At 37.1% G+C, this 23,846-nt stretch overlaps 1 protein-coding gene across 5 annotated transcripts in view; it reads left to right on the forward strand.

The window, feature by feature from the left end:
* The window catches only part of Ccdc141 (coiled-coil domain containing 141), a 172,527-nt gene that overhangs the window by 118,374 nt on the left and 30,307 nt on the right, over positions 1 to 23,846 (forward strand). For 2 of the 5 annotated variants that reach the window (XM_048345160.1, XM_048345161.1), the window contains 6 exons: positions 2,397 to 2,576; positions 7,751 to 7,930; positions 8,604 to 8,729; positions 10,255 to 10,443; positions 11,394 to 11,573; positions 13,418 to 13,567. In XM_048345160.1, the coding sequence (XP_048201117.1) occupies positions 2,397 to 2,576; positions 7,751 to 7,930; positions 8,604 to 8,729; positions 10,255 to 10,443; positions 11,394 to 11,573; positions 13,418 to 13,567 (1,005 nt within the window). The remainder of the gene's footprint in view (positions 1 to 2,396; positions 2,577 to 7,750; positions 7,931 to 8,603; positions 8,730 to 10,254; positions 10,444 to 11,393; positions 11,574 to 13,417; positions 13,568 to 23,846) is intronic. The other 3 variants (XM_048345162.1, XM_048345163.1, XM_048345164.1) reach the window with 3 other exon arrangements.

Consider the following 23,846-nt stretch of genomic DNA (forward strand, 5'->3'; position numbering starts at 1 on the left):
TAAATTGTACCATTCTCACAGAAGCTGACCCTCTATCATCTTCCTTTCTCTTTTTCATGTGTAAACTCCTGGGAAGGGAAGGTGACATTTCTTGCTCTATTTGCTCAATTGCCCCAGGCCTTATCTCCTTGCTATTCAGTTTATCTTTTTTTTTCAACCTTGCCATGTGCCACCTCCCCTTGCATTGAAAAGGTTCTTATCACTCATTTCCATAACATGGAGTTCATTTCACTTAGCATTATCTTATGCATTCATAGGGGGCATAGCTATTTTGTTGATGATCCTCTTGTATCCCCTTCCAGTGGTTGTACCTGCACTATCACTGTGTCTTATGTGAGTACATTGGAAACTGTATATACTGGTATTAGAACTAGGAAAGTGAAAGGGAATACCAAAATTGAGAGACACTAGATAAAAAGACAAATGATTACAAAAGCAATACTTGCAAAACTGTTTGGTGTAAACCAACTGAACAACTCATGGGGGGAGAGGGAAAAGGGGGAAGGGGGAAGGGGGAATGAGGGAGGAGGTAACAAACAGTACAAGAAATGTATCCAATGCCTAACCTATGAAACTGCAACCTCTGTGTACATCACTTTGACAATAAATAAGAAAAAAAAGGTTCTTATCAACTCCCTACTTTTAAACAAGTGAAACACAGTGGTATCTATATCCGGATGAAACCTACTTAATTCAGTTATCCACTTCACATCCTTTGGCTTTAAAAACAACTCGGACTTAGATATATTTTTATAGAATATCCACTATGCAGTAATTTTTAGTATATTTAGACAACTGTGCAACCATCACAGAACTCCATTTTTAGTGTATCACAACACCCCCAAAAGAGCCTTGGTAGACATTACTAATCAACCTTAGCTTCGCTGTCTTCCAACTCATGTCTCAATGAGAATTTCTTTTGTATTAACCTCTGTGGTTTTCACCAGTGGTTTTAGGTAAACATTATACTTCTTTATTTTAGTTACTTGTATCCTGGTTATTATTAAACATCTACAGTTGTAGCAATCTGTTTATTGGTCTCTTTATTCCAGAACTATCTTTGGGTATACAGAGAAATAAATGGTTATTCTTACTGGGGAACATGAGAAGGCCCCATGGAAGAGATAGCATGTTAACTAGGCAATTAAGTATATATAGGGGGCTGGGGATATAGCCTAGTGGCAAGAGTGCCTGCCTCGGATACACGAGGCCCTAGGTTCGATTCCCCAGCACCACATATACAGAAAACGGCCAGAAGCGGCGCTGTGGCTCAAGTGGCAGAGTGCTATCCTTGAGCGGGAAGAAGCCAGGGACAGTGCTCAGGCCCTGAGTCCAAGGCCCAGGACTGGCAAAAAAAAAAAAAAAAAAAGTATATATAGGAGCAGAAACTTGAGGAAAGATCATTCAGTGCCGAGGGAGCAAGAATCAGCAAGATGTAAAGACATGAAAAAGTGGAATATGGTAATTTAGAAAGGATGTCTGTTTCTAAATGCTATTTACAGTTTTCCCTAGTAAGTTCATTTAAAGTAAGGATGATATCAATATATTTAAAGTGAGTAGTTCCTGAAGTTTCTTATTTTTAATTACTTTTACTAGTTATGAGCTTCTCTAGAATTGCTTTATTGGCTATTAAGCATTATTCAAAATGCACAAAATTTGTGTCAAATGATTTGTGCTATTTCTAAACCACCAAATTACTTGTTAATCTATTGTTGCACATTTGACTTATACAAACTCTGCACAAGGAGAATAATTGAAAAAAATCTGGTAGTGTTTACATTGATTAGCAAATGAGAAATGTAATTTTAGCATGGCAGAGTAATATAGCTTAATAAGATTAGATTAGGAATTTAATATTAATACTTACACAGAAAATTAGTAATTATGCATGCCCTTTTGAGTCATTATATACTAATAATCTTTCATTGACTCACATTTCTTTCTGATTTGTTTTTCATGATTCCATATGTATTTTTCTTTTGAGATGTTTAATTTATCTTTAAACATTAACATCTGCTCTTTGATACAAATTGTCTCATATTGTATAGATTTACTGTATGTGAACATATAATATATAAATACAATTTAAGCTACAACAGGTAGTTCTTATAGATAATGAACTTGACAACTCAGCTTACTAACCAATTGTGTCTTGTCTGTCAACAACCAAGATTCTCATGACTTTTCAGTAAATTGACAATATTCAATAATTATTTAGAGAATTCTGAAAATATTAGTTCAATTTAACTTTATGTAACTTTTACTAGAATCTAATATATCACTTTTAAATAAAAGGTGTTTAACTTTAAAAATATTTCACTGGAATCTCATGTCCTTTTCAGTAAAAAATATATTCTGGAGTGTTCTTAACTCTCATTTATCTTCTTGTATTTTAGGCAGAGGAACTGTTTCAGAGCCTAAAGGAGTTTTATCACAGTGAAATCCCTCGGAAGGAAGAGGATGATCCTAAGGCCAACTATTGGTCTGACTCCGCAGATAAGCGCTGGCAGCTATTTTTAAAGAAGAGTTTTGTAACCCAAGACTTAGGGCATGAGTTCCTTAACTTAATAAATATGGTAAGAATCACATTAAATGGGCAATACCTTCTGTAAGGATGCCTTATCAAAGTCCAAACCTAATCTCAGAAGTTCATCTATCAATCAACAGTGCTAGTTTAGGAAGCTCCATTTAGCTTCATTCATCCTAGAACAGTCTTAATGCCCAAAATTTATATGTTTTCTCAGTTTTAGAGCTCATGTTAATTTATAACAGAAAGACTAGTTGAAATATTAAAAAGAAAGGACAGTTCTAGTTCAAAGCCAACATTGTTAAGGAGATAAGAAATCCATCTCCAAGTTCAAAGTTATTTTGAAAGCATGGGCCAAGATCACTCAGATTTTCCAGTGGTGAGAAACAACTTCCAGGATAAATCTTTATACTGAGGCATTTTCCCTTTTGGTGGGATGCGAGGGGGGTGTTAGCACAAGTGGTAGAGCACCTGCTTAAGTAAGTACAAGGTCCTGAGTTCAAACCTCAGTTCCACAAAAAAGTAACATTGACCTGAAGCCTTTTCCTCTGTTTTAGCAAGCTTTTTGTTTATTTGTTTTAAATAGAGAAGTTCTATGCAAAATATCCTAAGACTCTATGTCCACCTCTGACCCATATGAAGATCTCTATAAAATTTTCTAAAGATGGACATTTGTCTCTCCATTGGTATCTTACCTATCTTCCTAAGAAAGCTGTTCAGGCCTATAATCCTAGGTACTTAGGAGGCTGAGATCTAGAAAATTCAAAAGACTTTTTAATATATATATACATTTAGTTCTATTATTGATTTCTTCATTTAAAGCTTTGAACAATTAATTATTTTATTAAAATATAACCTTTGTGTTTTGATAGATAAATAATGATAGTATCACTTACTAAATAAGCTCCATTTTCTATGGAATGAATATGTTGTCATTATTATATAGTAACTTCTATACATTTTTTTAAAAGTTCATTTATATATACATTTTTATTATCAAACTGAATTACAGAGAGGTTACAGTTTCATACATTAGGCATTGGATACATTTCTTGTACTGTTTGTTACCCCATCCCTCATTCCCCCCTCCCCCCTCTCCCTTTCCCTTCCCCCCCCACCATGAGTTGTTCAGTTGTTCAGTTCATTTTCACCAAACAGTTTGTAAGTATTGTTTTTGTAGTTGTTTGTCTTTTTTTTTATCCTGTGTCTCTCGATTTTGGTATTCCCTTCCAATTTCCTGGTTCTAATACCAGTATACCCGGTTTCCAATATACTCAGATAAGATACAGAGATAGTGTATCTCCAATTAACTAGTAAAATACTGGAATAGAAGTATAGGTCAAATGGTAGAACATCAGCTATGAGCAAAAAAGCTTAGTGAGAACATAAGACTCTGAGTTCAAACCCCAGTACCAGCACAAAAAAAAAAAAAAGAAAAGAAAAGAAAAGAAAAAAGAAACTGTTACCGTGACATTGTGGGCATGCCAGATGCTAGAGAGCCTGCTATTTGAAATGTTAAGTACAAATGTCCTCATATATATTTTAACCCTTTGTAGCAATACAGGGACAAAAAGTTACTCATATTAATTTCTATTGCACATGAAATTCCTTCTAAAATTGAAAACAATTCCTATGTCTAACATAATTCTTTTCTACAGCCAAACACACACACACACACACACACACACACACACACACACAATCTATCACTTATGATCTAGCTTAATTTCTCTCACCCTCCTGACCTCATTTGCCAGGTTTTTCTACCCCCTGTTCAAATGATTCATGAATGCAACCAAAACATGAAGAGAAACATCACAGTGTAAAACAAACTGCATCCTCCCTCCCTCCCTCCCTCCCTCCCTTCTTTCTCTTCTTTCCTCTTTCTTTCTTTCATTTATTTTGCATGTAGTAGTTGGACTGAACTTAAGAGTTTCACATTTCCTAGACAGACAATCTACTTCTTGAGCCACATATCCAGCCCTTTTATCTCGGGTTATTTTTGAGACGGGGTCATATTTTTCTATTGGACTGTAATCTGCCTATTTACACTGCTTGCCATAACTAGGATGACAGGTAGGTGCTACCAAACCCAGATTTTTCTATTGATACATTTTTATACAAACTCCTTTTTACCTGGGGTAGCCTAGAACTACACAAGCCACTGTGAAGTTTGAACATTATCTTTGATAATGAAACCTGAGACAATACTAACATTTTTAGCAATAATTTTACCTGGCTGATTTAGGAAACCCAGACAAGTTTTTGCTTTTTGTAACTTCAACAAGTCAGATTCATCTGCATTTATATCTAGATCAGTCATTTATATTTCTCATATAAATGGGGTCGTATATATTTATTTGGTTTCATTTGGCCTGCACATACAATTTTATCTAGTTAAAATAATTAGGATCTATCTGTTCCTGTATCCCGTGTTTAATCCTACAGACTTGACAGATAAGCCTTGTACATCTATAATTAGTTCTTTGATAAAAAATACCCAAAATGCAGATTGACAAATCAGTTCATAAAGTAATCAGCTGATTAGCCCATTTTAAACAATCATTAATGAACTCAATAATATTTTAATTAAACCATTACTTCATAATCTTTTTATTAAGTCTATAATGACAGCCTTTCTCAAACCTGTCAAAAGAAGAAAATAAAAGTCCTGTCATTGGTTGGGGGGGGGGGGTGGAAGGAAAGGGGGAGGGGGGAGGGGGAATGAGGGACAAGGTAACAAACAGTACAAGAAATGTATCCAATGCCTAATGTATTAAACTGTAACCTCTCTGTAATTCAGTTTGATAATAAAAAATATATATAAAAAATTAAAAAATTAAAAAAGTCCTGTCTACCTAGTATCCTAGTATACTACAATAAATATTATTTGATATAGATCTAGTTGACCCCTAATGGTCAAGACATTCTTACCAAATTACAATATATTTCATTAATGATTTCAGTAGGAAACACAGACCAATAAATTCTGCAGTACCTTTCTAGGAGTGCTAGACTCTTTCCTTCTTGTTGCTACAGCAGCTCTATGCTTCCTTCTTTGAGGTATTTTCTGAATAGATTCAGCTTTTCTAGTTGTTCTAAGCCAGAAGCATCATTCTGCCATCAACTAGTTGAACCTGTAGAAACAGAAGTCCTTGAGTCCTTGTTAAGAATGTTTAGGTTGTAGACAGGTTTTCATTTCATAAGGTCTGGAGTAGGACCCCAGTCCAAATCATATCTGTATTTATATGTAAATAAGCTTTGTTATTGTGGTATTCAGCTTACCATTTGGAGTTCCTAAAATTAGTATGTACTTTAACTACTAAATCTAGGTAGCCCTTATACATTAATGTGATAAACATGATCTCTGTCTCTGTGTGTGTGGAGCAGGGGTTGGGGGGGTACTGGCACTGAAACTTGAACTAAGGACCAGAACACGCTCCCTTAGCTTATTCTCTCAAGGTTAGTACTCTACCATTGCTCCTCTGATTATGTGGAGATAAGAGACTCAGGAACTTTTCTGCTTTGGCTGGCTTCAAACCATGATCCTCAGATCTTAGCTTCCTGAATTGCTAGGCATGAGCCACCAGCACCTGGCTTTAAACATGACCACTTTAAAGGCTCTCTCATTATCATATAAATAAAATCATCTTTATTGATTAAAATTCATATCTACATAAAGATAACTTCATTGATTTAGTGATATATGAAGTATGAAATTGTGATCCAGAAAGTAAAATGCAGGGTTATTTTTTTTCCTTTGTATCTGTTGGATTGCTAGGCTTTTAAACAAACACTCTCTTTGAAATGCGCTAACCAGTTTGGTTTGGAGAAGGCCAGCTGGCATGCTCAGGTGAGCATTCTGGTTTTGGTAATGTTGCTGTTCCTAGTATTTTCAACTTATTTTTTAAAGTTCATCTAAATATCATCAGGATTAGATAAATTGATTTAGGCAGGAAAAAATTCCAGTTCATGAATTTATAGTGGTGAATAATAACAAGAATTCGCTCCAGAACCAGCTTTCATGCTACCCAAATATCTGGAAAGAAAAACATCAGAAGGCCATTTGTCAGGCATGCATATAAGTGGAAAATGGATTATCCAGTGGACTACTTAGAGTGGATTATCACAATATTTTCCATGCCATACAAAAGAGTAAAATAACCACTGTGTTTACTAGCTAAACTGCAGGCAAATTATTTAACCTTCTAGAATGGACCAAATACAAACTCTGCCAAATACAAAATCACTTTTTCTTAGATCCTGCTGGCTAAACATCAGCAAATCCCTCTCTAGTTCACCTTCGGTACACCTCATTCACATCATTGTGCCATTCTGATTGTAGTTGTTAGTGAATATTAAATTACAGAATCTTATATTCTTGTTTTGTTTTGGTGTTTTTGCCAGTCCTGGGGCTTGAACTCAGGGCCTGAGCACTGACCCTGGCTTCTTTTTGTTCAAGGCTACCACTCTACCACTTGAGCCACAGAGCCACTTCTGGCTTTTTTTCTATGTATGTGGTGCTGAGGAATCGAACCTAGGACTTCAGGTATATGAGGCGAGCATAGGCCATATTCCCAGCTCCCAGAATCTTACATTCTTAATAGCCTTTAATAATATTTGAAAGATAACCTGAACTTATTAATAATATGTAATGTACTTTGGAGTAGTTCCCACTATGAATGCCCAATAGCTTCTATAATCTATTGAATCTTGCTCCTCATAATTACAGAATGTATTACTTTATTACTATGTCCCCCTAGATCACTGACCTACCACCTGGATCTTTAAAAATCTCAGGTTCATGGGGCTGGGGATATAGCCTAGTGGCAAGAGTGCCTGCCTCGGATACACGAGGCCCTAGGTTCGATTCCCCAGCACCACATATACAGAAAACGGCCAGAAGCGGCGCTGTGGCTCAAGTGGCAGAGTGCTAGCCTTGAGCGGGAAGAAGCCAGGGACAGTGCTCAGGCCCTGAGTCCAAGGCCCAGGACTGGCCAAAAAAAAAAAAAAACTCAGGTTCAATGTCCAAACAGTGAATATAATATGAGCACCTCACTGTGCCTCTCGGCACCACAAATTTAGGCTTATTTGGACATTAAAGTCTGTCTAATTAGAATTCTGTGTTGGCTGTGATTTGGCTGTGATTTGCCTCTTAAAATGGTATGCAAAATAAAGTTGTATCTCTTGGCAAAGAAAAGCTATTAAATGGTTTATCAACAGGCAAAGGCAAATGAGATACTAAATGTAAAAACTGAAGTGCACATAATGAGTAACACTATGGAAAAGCAGAAGACTGAAAGAGAAGAACTTAGCCACCTTCGGATGGCCTGGCGCCTTAATGCCACGACAAGTCAGCCTGTAAAACAGCAGTGGGGAACGTTTGAAGAGAGACTTAGGAAGGTAAGAGAATGGGCAGGGTGGGTAGCTCAGTTGGCAGAGTGTTTGCTGAGCACCTGGGTTAGATCCTATCTCTAGAAAAAGAAACAGCAGAAGAAAAAATAATAGTAAAGGAATGTAAAACGTTATTCAGCATTACAAAGAAATAAAATTCTGATACATGCAACATGATAGAATATTGAACCAATATAATAAATGAAATAGACCAGACACAGAAAGGTAAATATTGTGTAATTCCTCTTACTTCAAGTGCCTGTAGCCAAATTCAGAGGCAGCAAGCAGAATCCCTATGACTGGGGGTCCAGAGAAGCAGGGAGGGAGTGAACAGATAGGAACAGAATTTCAGTTTGGGTTAATGAAAAATTTCCAGACAGGGATGGTAGTAATGGTCACATAATTAAGTAGGTAGACTGATATGGTTATATTATACACTTTCAAACAGTAAAAAAAAAAAAAAAGGTGGTCTGTTATGTACTGCCATGCTAATGGGGTAAGCAAGCAAGAGAAACAAATGACTTTTTATGGTCTGGAACCAAGAGCTCACTGGAGATTGTGAGTATTTAGGGGAGATTGAAAAGCTTAGTGACGTACCATATCATCTCTCAAAGGGTCATAATACATTTGATGGAGGTATCAAGGAAACCACATAATTCCAACCCCCCCCCCTTTTTTTTAGACTACGCACAACTTAAAACTTCTTCAGGAAGTACTTATGCCAGTATCTGCACTTGACCTTGGAGGGAGTCTTCAGACCATTTCAGATCTTCGGAAAAAATGGAATGAAATGAAACTTCAGTTTCAGGTGAAGACACAGGTTGATGGACTTGAATGAATAGAAAATATTTTAAAAACTGGATACTGTTTACCCAAGTAATTTTTATAGTCTGCTGAATTTTGGCTTTTTAACAAGAGCGTTGCTTGCTTAAGACGTACTTAAAAAAAATTGTTTTCCTCCATGATTTTGTCGTGTAGTGATACACTTTTAGGACACAAAAATCCCTAAATGTATTCTATATTAGATTAATTTAAATTAACAATTTTTAAGTAAAACTGACGTTTGAACTCAGGATCTCACACTTTAGGCAGGTGCTTTACTCCTTGAGCCACACCCCAACCTGCTTTTGGATGGTAAGTTTGGAGATGGAGTCTACCACGCTTTTCTGCCTAGGATGGCCTCAAACCATGACCCTGTAGATCTTAAACTCTTAAATATCTAGGATTACAGGTTTGAGCCACCAGTGCCCATTGCTAATTTGCAATGCTAATTTAATGTAGTATTTATAAATATACTAGATTGATGCTGCATTTTTAATTGTATATGTTTGGGACTATGTTAACTTTCTCAAATTTAAGAAGCATTGCCAAGTTTGTTTAGTTCTGTCAGAGTGATGTGTATCTATTTAGTGTGCACGTGCTTGACTTGAACTTGAAGACCTATACAAATCAGTCTTCTGAAAATTATCTCCTTAGCCTCAAGAATTTCTATTATTTCTGCTTTTGATTCAAGTTTCACCCTTGACGTCACAGTTGCCTCTTCTTCAAGCTCTGTACCCCCAGTCAATTCTACTTTGTAATCTGGGATATGTGAGCAGTGCTGGCTAAACCGGCAGTTATCCCTCCCGACATGCGGTGGCTATTTGTGGGTTATGGGATGACCACTTGAAGCTGCATCTCCACTGTGCTGTTCAGCTGATGCTGCATTATGATCATTCTTTCATGATAGTGCACATGCCATTCCCCTGATTTATTTTTATACTGGCCTTGGTCTTTTATACCATCTGATTCTAATCTGTATTCAATATCAGACTAGAATCTAGTATCTATTAAGTATCAGTACAGAGCTTCATAAAAGAGCTAAAAGACATTTATTAGCAGATTTCTAGAATATTTTTGTACTATAGAAATACATGACTTATTTTTTACTATTTAGCTTTGACATACTATTTATTCTTGCATTATTCATAAATATCTGGGAAGACAAAGGTTTAATAATATATCTCTAGGATCAAACACAGTGTCTATTTGGGAGAGGTTCATATGAACTCATATCAAACTTTCTTTTTTTCTTTGTGTGTGTGTGTGTTTGTGTGTTTGTACTAAGGCTTGTTATCAGAGCATCGAACTCTCCTTTAGCTTTCTTGTGCAAAGCTAATGCTCTACCACTTGAGCCACTCTTCCACTTGTGGCTTTTTTTCTGGCAAATTGGAGATAACATTTTTTAAATATGCCTTTAAGTACTTACTTCAAACAGGGCTCTCAGATCACAGCCTCTTAAGTGTCTAGGATTGCATGAATGTCTGTGGAATCTCTTGTTTCCATTGCTTCAGCAACTGCAGGATGAGGTCCAGTTCATCATGAAGGAATCAGAAGCATTAATTGCCAGGAGAGCCCCTGTGAAAGAGAAGTCTCAACAGCTGACAGACCTTATTCAACTCCATCAGAAGCAGGCAGAGAGAATCCATGACTACGAGGAAATTCTATACAAAACGGTACAATTCCACCAAGTTAAGGATCAGGTAAGACTTACCTTGAATGCCTTAAAAAATGGCACACATATTCCCACCTTCAAAACCCTTGACTCGCAATTACTTGGTACATCTTTCTCTCTTCTCTCTAAACAGTATATCCCTTCTAACAGTCTTACTTCACTTGGAATGATTCTCTCTTCAAAATTTCTTGTGCACCAGGAGCTAGTGGCTTACACCTATTATCCTAGCTATTCAGAAGGCTGAGATCTGAGGACTGTGGTTCAAAGCCAATCCAGGCAGGAAAGTCCCCATGAGACTCTCCCATTAACCACTCAAAAAACTGGAAGTAGAACTGTGGCTCAAAGTGCTAGAGCACTAGCCTTGAGCAAAAGAGCTAAGGGACAGTGCTCAGGCCTTGAGTTCAAAGCCAACAACTGACAACACAAAAAAAATCTAGTACTCTCATTATTTATATCACACACCTGGAAAATTTAACATCTTGATTCTTAATTGCTTTTTAACAAAAATAACTTTTTTGTTTTATCAATTCCACTACAAACTCTTTGAGGGTGAAAATAAAGTTCAGTATATTTTTGTATCCCAAGTACCTAACAGCTCATAATCTACTACTTGTTGGTTTCCTTTCCTCCATAACAACATCAGAATTATTACTGTGTACTAACACAAACTGGAAGTGTATTGATATTTTTGTGTTTTGTAGCTTCTGGGTTGACTTAGATCACAGACCTAGATCTTGTTGAGGGTGTAAGGCAGGACCCAAAAGGATATTTTCTTCATTTATATGCAGAAAAAATTGACACATCAGTGTCACCATGTTTAGATAGGTGGCATTGTAACATATATTTGGCTGTCACTTTGGTCATTATGGGTGGCCTTGGCAGCATTTCAACCACTAGTACAAAACGTTACAGAAAGTGGGTTTTACAGAACTGTCTTTACATGAGATACAAGTTAATTGTTAATTCTCTAAATTCCAGCTGGAAGATCTCATGAAATCCACAGAACTGGAGTTTCTAGAGCAGTTGAATGAAGTGGCTGATGCTGAGGAGACCAGGATGTACCTCAATCGCTGTCAGGAAAAGCGGGCACATGTAGAGCATCTGCACAAGCTGGCCCTTTCCCTTGGAGTGGACATCATCTCATTAGTGCAGCAGCCTGTAAGCATCTTAGAACACTGTGATTCCTACCTACATCTCCCCGGGGCTAGGGCTGTGGTATGTAAAACATCAGGAAGATTTCTTGGAATATGTTTAATTTGAAAACACATCAAATCACTTAAGAAAACACATCAAATCATCACAACCTGGGCTGTGATGAGTTTCTTCTACTTCTGACCAAAAAGAATTTAAGGAGAAAATATGAATATTAAAAAGCTTGTTTAATGTATCTATTCTCATGTTAATTTAAATGCTGGTATATTATCTAGCTGTATAATCCCATGTATAGGTTTTCCCACTTGAAATGTGTCCGATGCAAATAGAGAACTAAACTTTTGTTGTTTTTTTTTAATTGAAATAATTTAGAAGTTGGTCCTTAGTATAGTTATTGGAAACAAGTATGTTGGGAGCATACTTGAGTATATAAATTACCTTTTGCAACTGTAACTGCTAAGAAGCTAAAGTGTAGATCAAATGATTTTACATAGAAATTTCGCAACAACTAATATATACTCAGAGTATGAAATATATACTCAATTTAAAAGATTTCCGTTGAAAATTTACAGTATTCTAATATTGGTTATATATTATAAAATGATGGTATTTGAACATACTTGGCTAACTAAATTATTTTATAAAAATTAATTTAACTGGTGTGTGTGTGTGTGTGGTTGTACATGTGCCCATGCTAGGACTTAGACTCTGGGCCTTGTGCTATTGATCAGCTATAGGTTTGAGTCATCAGAACCTGGCAATTTCACTATTTTTAACTTTTAATATGATTTCTGTAAATTTTATATTTTATGCCTTATACTGTGTTTATACTAAACAATACTGCTTTAATTTTGGAGATCTGGAAGACTATTAGCTTAATCTGGGCCAGCACCTCATTTTCAAGAGGAAGAATTTGAAGTCTAGAGATGTTGGATACCCTATCCATAAAAATACAGTTTGAAGGAGCCCAAGCTCTCTGCCCAAGCCAGAGTCTAGGCACTAGCTGTTGGCTCTGCCATTGGACAGATTTCAACAGAAGAGACTAAAAGAAAGCATTTTCAGATCAAATATTTATAAATAATATTCTAGGCTCTGTTTTTTTAAAGCCTCTGAATTCCTAAACTAAGGATAAAAATTATGTTTATTACATTAATATGAATAGTAATAAAACAATAGGGAACAATTTTATTTTATAATTCATTTAAGATATCCACTCAGCTATATGGAATGCAGTGAACTAAAGAGTTTACTTTTTTAAAAACCACAGGAAAGAAATGCAAGTATTTGTTGATGTTATTAAAACCTACTTTTATTAGGAAAGAGCTTTCTTTTTTAAAAGTTTCCATGTTATTAGTGAATTTATCTTATAAAGAGAAAAGAAAGCAAGATGTCTCACTTTGCACAAATAATGTAAATTGTTCTGCAACCTTCCTCTGGCCTGGACCCTTTCTTTCTGTGTGTGGTAGAGATTGAGCACTTGCATAATGAACCTGAGGTTAAACTCGAGTTGACAGGAAAATTATAGTGCAGAAGCAGAATGTTTCTAATACATATTTTATGCCTTTTGAAGTAAAAATTATTATAATGAATAGTGTCTCTAAGGAGTTGTGTGTGATGAGAAACTCTTCACAATTAGAGATTTAGGACTGGAAATATCTTGCCCATAATGTTAGCTGTCTGACTTCGTTCTGGAATAATTACATTCAAATACATTGAGAGCAACATAAATTTGGATACTATAACTTTTTAAAGTGTTATTTAGGCATATCATCATGAGAGTAAGTAGTATATTTATCTCATGGTAGTTTCTTTGGTTCCTTTGGTTATTTCCATGTGTCCTTTGTTCTTAGAATTGCTCTAATGTTTCTGCAAAGAACCTGCAGCAGCTGCTGGAGGGCTTGGAGGTGGACAACATAACCTGGCGTGGCAAAACTCAGGAGTGTGAACAGGCCCTATCCTATAGCTTGGAGTACTGGACCACTCAGGACGAGATCCATGAGGTGGGAGAACTGAGAACTGATAAGTGAGACTTGAACCTGAAGCATTCTACTCAGTGTTCCCCCCAACACACACACACATACACACACACACACACAATCATGGTGAACCAGGACACTTTTCTCACCCATGCTTGCTAGTTCTTGGCACAGTGATCTTGGGACTCTGAAAGTTTCAATAAACTTCAAGCTCTAGAAGTTGTTGAAGTCAGTATGTTGTCAGCTTAGAGAAATCTAGAATGCAGCCTTAAGGTTACTTTTTGTTGTTCTTTCTGTTGATTTGTTGCTATTTTGCTTTCTCTCCCATTCAAGCAAGCAGTTACTTGGTAGGATGGACACAGATTTTTTTCTTTTGGTTCAATTACAGAGGAAAGGAAGCCAACTCCCATCTGCCAAGATCCTATTTAAGCACTACTGATTCATGGGGCTGAGTGCTAACAGTGGGGTGTAGGCTCATTGCTTCAAAGCATTATCACCAAAGTCAAGTGGCTAGTTTCATGTTTACTCAAACTAAGTGGTTTTTGTGGAAAAACAACTCTATGAAAATGAAATACTGCATACAATTGTCTCTTTGGGTCCATATGTCCTCATGGGCTTAATTCCACCACTTCGATAACAACAGATCAAACCCTAAACCCCAAAACGGATTCCATGCCACCCACCCCCAGCTAAGCTTTACATTCGTGAGCTGTTCTGTGAAGTAACACAAGACAGGTTAACAGGAACTCTAACTCCTGAGTAGGAAATGATGACAGAACAATAATCTCATAAAGCAACATTTTGTTGTCTATTATACCATAAATCTTGCAGAAAGGGTGAAGGTGAAAACTTTAGTTTATGCTCAGTCTGTATAATCTAGGCCAGCAAGTATCAGGTATGCTCAGACAGCATTAAATCATGAGCCAAACAAGTTTGAGTAATTATACTTTAATGATGGTCTAGCTATGAAGTGCACCTCTTCCAGGCCATGCTTGTACTCATCAGAGGCAGGTGCAGGAGAGAGTGTACTAGAAGGAAAGCAAGAGAGAAAGAGATCTAGAATGGCTACTTGGCTCCAATTCAACAAGGAGGAATCAAAAAAAGAATATCTAGTAATTATTTTCATTTTAGTAACATGTTACATGACTGGAAGGTCTCTTCTCATAGCCTAAGCTGGAAATTCATGAACTCCTTATGCTTGAACCTGCAATGTGTGTAGTCTGCTCTCTATGTCATCTAGTCCCAGTAGTGCAGCTTGCTTGCACTCATGTCAAATCTTGTCACAGTGGAGAACATTAGTTTCTCCAAAGTTACAGATTTTAGGTTCATGGAGGTAGTGTGTGGGGGGGGGGGTGGGGGGGCAAATATTCAGGATTTGAACTTAGGGCTCATACTCTTGCTCAGCTTTTTGATCCATGGCTAGGTCTCTATCCTTTGAACCTCACCTTCAGTCCAGCTTTTTTACTTGTTAATTGGGAAAAGAATCATAAGGACTCTTCTGCCTGGGACAGTTTTGAAGCATGATCCTTAGGATTCATCCTGCTGAGTAGCTAGGATTACAAACATGGGCCACTAGTAGCACCTGGCATAGAAGCATTTAAAACTTTCTCCAAAGTAATCTGTTTTCCTCCTCTCTTCTTCCCCTCTCTCCTTCTCCTGATTCTCTTCCTGCCTTCTCTCTTTTTTCTTTCCTTTTCTATAACTTTGTCTCACTATAACTCTCCTTCCCTGCGGTGATGGCTCAGCTCTGTATTTACAGAGATCACAAGTGGAACAGAGTAATGGTGTTCCCAACTCCTCTGGCTCAGTTTTTATCTCTGTGAAGAGCTTTGGCGCTAGTGGAGCTGGTGTCCCTGACCCCACCCTTCCAGCAAAGGCTCTATTTTTAGGGACTGCCTTGTGATGAACTTGCATTTGGAGGCAGCTGGGCCGGATGACAGATGACCCTTCCAGTCCTTGCAGGGAGGCCCCGGGATTGTCTGTACTAATCAGGAATGAGCAACCAGATACATGCAGTTTTGATTTAAGAATCAGGTATCATTTTAACATTTGGTTAAATACTCAGAACTAGATCCTTTCCTTTTGTTTCTGCTTCAAATCCAGCTAATCTTTTATGTCAGTTACCGTTTCACACTTAAAGGCCCTTTGAAAAACTTCAGTCCTTCTCACCTTTCCTTTTCTTGTGAGATATATCCATACCTGGGGCTTTCCAACCACAAGAATCATGAGAAAAGTCTAATGGAATATTTTCAGTGTATCTGATGATAGGAGTGTGCACTGTTTGTTGTAGTTTACCTAATCATAAGTGTGTAGTAATTGTATGGTAAGCCACAAAAACAGATGGCTAGTTTCCATTGTGGCAATAATATTTGACACCTTGACATCATCATTATTAGCTTTGAGACATAAATACTTAGAACTTTATGTAAAATAAAATGAAGTACATTCAATTATTCTGATGTACAAGAATATCTGATATGCTGGGTGCTGGTAATCCTGTAATCCTAGCTACTTTCAGCAGACTGAGATCTGAGAATTGGGGTTTAAAAAGGAGCCAGCCAAGGCAGGAAAGTCTGTGGGACAGTTATCTCCAATAAACCAACAAAAAACCAGAAGTGGAAGTGTGGCTCAAGTGGTAGAGCACTAGCTATGAGCAAAAAATGCTCAGGGACAGTGCCCAGGCTCTGAGTTCAAACCTCGGGACCAGAAAAAAAAAAGATGTTATTCCAGGGAATTATAACGGGATTTGTTTTTTCTGAATAATTACTTACTTATTGTCAAAGTGATATACAGAGGGGTTACAGTTTCATACATAAGGCAGTGGGTACATTTCTTGTACATTTTGTTCCCTTATTTCCCTCCTTCCTCCTTTCCCTCTTCCCCCATGAGTTGTTCAATTGGTTTACACCAAATGGTTTTCTAAGTTTTGCTTTTGGAGTCATTTGCCTTTTCTAATCTTAAAACATATTGTTTTATAACTCATGGGGGAAAGGGAAATGGGGAGCGGGGAGGGAGGATTGAGGGAGGAGGTAACAAACAGTACAAGAAATGTATCCAATGCCAACGTATGAAACTGTGCCTCTCTGTACATCAGTTTGATAATCAAAATTTAAAAAAATAAAAAAACATATTGTTTTACTTTAAGCCTAAATTCCTATATGAAGACTGGATTACAATACAATTTGGAGAATGTTTAGTTTAGGACTTTCAGTTTTCCAAATGAGAAAAATACATGAATATGGTTTTTACTTAGCAATGTTATTGAGATCTGCAGAGTTTCTATACAGTATGTTTAAAGTTCACTTTGGGCCAGTGACTCCTCTTTGGCACCAATTGCTTAATTCAGAAATCACCATTAACATAAATGTTGCGATCCTGTTCAAACAGTGGATGGTCTTATGGTAAATACATCCTTTATCTAAGCTTTTCTCTCCTATCCCTGTTTTCTAACATACCTGTTATGAGATACTTGTGTGATATCATATGATATGTGATGTCAGATGCTAACATAATTTATTAAGTTATTTCAAGAAAATTTTCTTTCTTGTTTATGCTGTAACTTATAATCTTTATCAAAGACCCTTACAAAAAGACTTAGAACAACAGACAAAATAATGAAATGCTTTAAGTTTCATTTGATAAACCATAATATGGTACTCCTTAAAGACCAAGAACAATAGTTCAGTGCCCTCATTACATTTGGATAAGATTTTATTTCTAATTTTATGCTAATGTATAGAAAATTATAAGACCTCATATTCTTTTTTTTCCCAAATTTTTATTATCAAACTGATGTACAGAGAGGTTACAGTTTCATACGTTAGGCATTGGATACATTTCTTGTACTGTTTGTTACCTTGTCCCTCATACCCCCCTCCCTCCTCCCCTTCTCCCTTCCCCCCCCCCCCAGAGGTGTTCAGTTCACTTACACCAAACAGTTTTGCAAGTATTACTTTTGTAGTTATTTGTCTGTTTTTACCCAGTGTCTCTCAAATTTGGTATTCCCTTTCAATTTCCTACTTCCAATACCAGTATACACGGTTTCCAATATACTCAGATAAGATTACAGAGATAGTGTAGGTACAATCATAGGAAGGTGATACAAGAACATCATCAATAATAGAAGCTACAGATAAACATAGGACGTTGAAAGTAGTTACAATTGTTTCCATAACATGGAGTTCATTTCACTTAGCATCATCTTATGTGATCATAAGGGTATAGCTATTGGGCCTTGTGATGCTCTTCTATGACTTGCCTAAACCTGTACTAATTATTCCCAATAAGGGAGACCATAGAGTCCATGTTTCTTTGAGTCTCGCTCACTTCACTTAGTATAATTTTTTCCAAGTCCTTCCATTTCCTTACAAATGGGACAATGTCATTCTTTCTGATAGAGGCATAAAATTCCATTGTGTAAATGTACCACATTTTCCTGATCCATTCGTCTACTGAGGGGCATCTGGGTTGGTTCCAGATTCTCGCTATGACAAATTGTGCTGCGATGAACATTGTTGTGCTGGTGGCATTACTGTGATTTTGTTTGTGGTCTTTTGGATAGATACCCAAAAGTGGGGCGGCTGGGTCACAGGGGAGTTCTATATTTAGACTTCTCAGGAATCTCCATACTGCTTGCCAGAGTGGCTGAACCAGTTTACATTCCCACCAACAATGAAGTAGGGCTCCCTTTTGGCCACATCCCCTCCAACAATTGCTATTGTTAGTTTTCTTGATATGTGACATTCTTACTGGGCTGAGATGGAATCTCAATGTTGTTTTGATTTGCATTTCTTTTATGGCCAGTAATGTAGAGCATTTTTTCATATGTCTCTTGGCCATTCTCATTTCCTCATCACAGAAGTCTCTTTGTAGGTCTTTAGCCCACTTGATGAGGGGGCTATTAGTTCTTTGTGGTTTTGTTTTGGAAGAAGGTAATTTTTTTAGTTCTGCATATATTTTAGAGATGAGGCCTTTGTCTGTTGAATGTCCGGTAAAGATCTTCTCCCAGTCTGTGGGCTTTCTGTTTATCTTGCGAGCTATGTCCTTTGCCATGCAGAAGCTCTGCAGTTTGATGCAATCCCATCTGTCCAACCTTTCTTTGATTTGTAGCCTTTCTGGGTCATTGTTAAGGAAGTTCCGTCCTGCGCCAAGGAGCCCAAGTGTTTCTCCTACTCGTTCCTTCAGTGTTTTCAGGGTGTCTGTTTTGATTTCAAGGTCTTTAATCCATTTGGAATTGATTTTGGTGCAGGGTGATATATAAGGATCTCGTTTTAGTTCGTTGCATGTGTTGAGCCAGTTTTGCCAGCACCACTTGTTAAAGAGGCTATCTTTCTTCCAAACTATTGTTTTAGCTCCTTTATCAAAGATTAAGTAGGCGTAGTTCTGTGGGTTCATTTCTGGGTCTTCAATTCTGTTCCATTGGTCTTCAGGCCTGTTCCGGTGCCAATACCAAGCTGTTTTTATTACTATAGCTTTATAATACAGCTTGAAGTTGGGTATTGTAATTCCTCCAGCACTGTTCTTTCTGCTTAGGATTGTTTTTGCTATTCTAGGTCTTTTATTGTTCCATATGAATTTCTGGATTGCTTCCTCTATTTCATTAAAAAATGGTGTTGGGATATTAATGGGTATTGCATTGAATTTGTAGATAGCCTTTGGCAATATTGCCATTTTGATTATATTAATCCTCCCAATCCAGGAGCATGGGAGGTTTTTCCATTTCCTTAGTTCTGACTTAATTTCATTTTTCAAGCTTTTAAAGTTCTCATCAAAGAAGGACCTCATATTCTTAACATTTACTTACCATAACTGTGGCAGTTACACAAACTGCCAAGTTTTATGGTACTTTATCACCCATTTCACACATAGACATATTTGAATGCATAAACAATGAATATCACTGTATTTTTTAGGCTGTATGTTGGTACACAAAGCATTCCAGCCACTTTATTCTTCTTCTATATTCATGACAGAATAATGCCATTAATTACTCATTCTTTACAATGTACAGTCAGGATTGTAATGAGTTAATGATGAGCACGTTTTGTTCGTACAACCTGACCAAAACAATTACCTTTTCTTTTACATGATGTTCATGAAAATTTCTATTTAGAGACTCATCATATGGGTCGCAAGCAATTATTTTGCTGAAAAGAACAACAATGACAGAATTGGGTTGGTGTCTGTTTTCTCAAAATAAATTTTTCTCACAGAAGCTTTCAGATAATTGCCTCACTCTAAAATGTTCCCAGCATGGCAACATCTTTCCTATGAGAAAGCCGGTAGAAAGGACTTAAAATATATACTCTCATTTCCTAGACACATGTTTCACAAATTCTTTTGTCAATTTGGATAAATTCATCATCTGAGTTCCAGAGACAAAAGCTGGCTTAGAAGCAGTAGCAGTAAATTAAAATACAAGAATGGTATCATGGTACATCCTAGACAGTTAATAGAATTAAAACTGCCTGGCATTACATGACTTTTTGACACAGACAAAATGATCATGGATAACCATGTGCTGGTAGGAGACAGAAAATATTTGTATGGGGGCAAAGTAACCAGAGACCTGAAATTTAGAATGATAATTATCATATCCAGGGGGAACAAAAAAACCAAATGAAACTTGGCAAATACTTTATAAAGATAGAAACATGCAGAGTGGATAAAATATTTATGACTGAGATCTGTTGTCACCTACAGTTTGGACCACAGTGACTGTATTCATTCTGAATTCCCAAACTCTGTTGCTACAAGACAGGTGGTAAGCTCAGGAAAAAGTGGTATGGTTGTCAAGTGAAAGGAAGCCAAGAAAATCCTGGAATCTTTCTAGCACTGACTGAATATTCTACCATTAATATTTGTAGCAAATAATTTGGGGTAAGAGTGGAGTCTTAGAGTATCGTCATTTCACATTCAAGTATTCTTGGGAGATGATAATACTATAGAGCCTTCTGGTCCTGAAAAATTAGTGCAAGAGAGCTTTAATGCTGAAATGGGCAAGAAATGAAATTCCTCACATAGTCATTAAGAGAAGTGAAAAATATCACCTATTCATTTAGTAGTTTTTGGTCCTGGCCAACTGTGTACCATAATGAAATGTTTTCCTTTTAAATGCATTTCCTTGGTTTTAAAAATGTCCTATGTCCCTCACAACAATTGGCCTTGCCAGCAACAGATATACAAATAAGACTTTCTTGGGAAAGCCACCTTCACCAGCTTAGTCAAAACTAAGAATAGCTAGGCAGCCTGGCCATCATGAGCCTTTCACCTTTTGCTTCTTCCAAAGACATTTTCTTCATTGGTAACCATGATGGGGGTCTTAAAGCTTAGGGGAAATGTGGTGAGGATGACCATTCTCTTAGTTTTATGGCTTTTAAATCTTCTATTTAGAGATATGCAAACTGATTCTGTTTATTCCTTGGCAATCACAGAGGAGCTGAGCAGGTAGAAAGGCAGAAAATACCAAATTATTCCCTGAAAAAAAATTCCCAGGGCTGGAAATGTGACTTAGTCTTAGAGTGCTTGCCTTGCATGCATGAAGCCCTGAGTTCATTTTCTCAGTACCACATAAACAGAAAAGGCTGGACATGGTGCTGTAGCTTAAGTGGTAGAGTGCTAGCCCTGAGCAAAAGAAACTCAGGGAAAATACCCAGCTGCTGAGTTCAAGCCCCAGGACTGGCAAATACACACACACACACACACACACACACACACACACTCCTTAATTTCATTAAGATGATCAGAAAATTATAGCATAACTTAAGCATTCCTAATTGAGTAAATTTGTCATGCCCCCAGTTCAGATTTTCTTGCTGCTTGTGTGTTGAAGTTAACCAGTTGTCGTATAGCCATTGCTACCATTCCCCATTGTTGACAAGCCACCTAAAGTTAGAAACAGCTGCCTGAACAATGATAGCACAGCCAAACAACTCTGGCACTCGGTTCCTTTAAAAATATGACCCTAAGTTATGTTGAGGTTAGAATGGGAAGTTAAATTTTCATGTTAGAATGTGCAGATAAAATGAATGAGGCATAGCTTTTTTTTAAGTTGCTTGAGATCATTTGTGAATATTGCCTTGCATTTGAATGTGTCCTGAGTTTGAAAAGGCAAAGGTACTGTGGGAATGGATATCCAGTGAGACCCAAAAAGAAAAGTGCCAATGATTTTGTTGAGGAAGCAAGCTCATGTATCAAAGGAAGCTGGTTGCATTTCAAATACTCATAGCGTCATGAACATTCTTTGACCTTATAAATCATCTTCTGTAGATGTGTACACAAACAGAAATACAATCACACTCACCAGTTAGCAGTCTTCAATTTCTTAATTCAAAGTGGACTTGAAATGTCATGGTGTAGAATGAAAACTCAGTGTTTCCTCAATTCCTCATACAGTTTTCAAGTAGTCATTAACCCTTCCTAAAATCAGATGAAACTCAACAGACGTTATGTTGTTGGCAGGGTCCCTCCTCTTCTTGAACTTTAGAACGATGTCATGTTTTATGAAGAAAAGTAACATAGAGAATGTTATTTTCCAATGAGCAAATGTTAGTGACAAGTGTCCATCTTCTATTTAAATTTTATATATTTATTTATTTTGGTTTTTGGGAGAAAGTCGAAGCCTGACTAATCTTAAACTTCAACCCTTCTTTCTGATAGAGGGATAAAATTCCATTGTGTATATGTACCACATTTTCCTGATCCATTCATCTACTGAGGGGCATCTGAGTTGGTTCTGTATTTTAGCTATGACAAATTGTGCTGTGATGAACATTGTTGTGCTGGTAGCTTTAGTGTGTTCTTGTTTGTGGTCTTTTGGGTAGATGTCCAAAAGTGGGGCTTCTGGGTCATAGGGGAGCTCTATGTTTAGCCTTCTGACGAATCTCCGTACTGCTTTCTAGAGTGGCTGAACCAGTTTATATTCCCACCAACAATGAAGTAGGGTTCCCTTTTGGCCATATCTACTCCAACATTTATTATTGTTAGTTTTCTTGATATAGGACATTCTTACTAGGGTGAGATGGAATCTTAATATTATTTTGATTTGCATTTATTTTATGGCCAGTGATGTAGATGACTTTTTATCTTTTTTTTCAAATTTTTATTATCAAACTGATGTACAGAGAGGTTACAGTTCCATACATTAGGCATTGGATACATTTATTGTACTGTTACCTGGTCCCTCATAGCCCCCTCTCTCCTCCCCCTTTCCCTTTCCAACCCCCTGAGGTGTTCAGTTCATTTTCACCAAACAGTTTCGCAAGTATTACTTTTGTAGTTGTTTGTCTTTTTTACCCTGTGTCTCTCAATTTTGGTATTCCCTTTCAATTTCCTACTTCTAATACCAGTATACACGGTTTCCAATATATTCAGATAAGATGACAGAGATAGTGTAGGTACAACCACAGGAAGGTGATACAAGAACATCATCAATAATAGAAGCTACAGATACACATGGGACGTTGAAAGTAGTTACAACTGTGATATAACAATTGTTTCCATAACATGGAGTTCATTTCACTTAGCATCATCTTATGTGTTCATAAGGGTATAGCTATTGGGCTCTTGTGATGCTCTGCTATGACTTGCCTAAACCTGTATTAATTATTCCCAATAAGGGAGACCACAGAGTCCATGTTTCTTTGGGTCTGGCTCACTTCACTTAGTATAATTTTTTCCAAGTCCTTCCATTTCCTTACAAATGGGACAATGTCATTCTTTCTGATAGAGGCATAAAATTCCATTGTGTAAATGTACCACATTTTCCTGATCCATTCGTCTACTGAGGGGCATCTGGGTTGGTTCCAGATTCTCGCTATGACAAATTGTGCTGCGATGAACATTGTTGTGCTGGTGGCATTACTGTGATTTTGTTTGTGGTCTTTTGGATAGATACCCAAAAGTGGGGCGGCTGGGTCACAGGGGAGTTCTATATTTAGACTTCTCAGGAATCTCCATACTGCTTGCCAGAGTGGCTGAACCAGTTTACATTCCCACCAACAATGAAGTAGGGCTCCCTTTTGGCCACATCCCCTCCAACAATTGCTATTGTTAGTTTTCTTGATATGTGACATTCTTACTGGGCTGAGATGGAATCTCAATGTTGTTTTGATTTGCATTTCTTTTATGGCCAGTAATGTAGAGCATTTTTTCATATGTCTCTTGGCCATTCTCATTTCCTCATCACAGAAGTCTCTTTGTAAGTCTTTAGCCCACTTGATCAGAGGGCTAATGGTTCTTTGCGGTTTTGTTTTGGAAGAAGGTAATTTTTTTAGTTCTGCATTTATTTTAGAGATGAGGCCTT

The sequence above is a fragment of the Perognathus longimembris genome, chromosome 4 (genome assembly GCF_023159225.1).
Source record: "Perognathus longimembris pacificus isolate PPM17 chromosome 4, ASM2315922v1, whole genome shotgun sequence".
Classification (NCBI taxonomy): domain Eukaryota; kingdom Metazoa; phylum Chordata; class Mammalia; order Rodentia; family Heteromyidae; genus Perognathus; species Perognathus longimembris.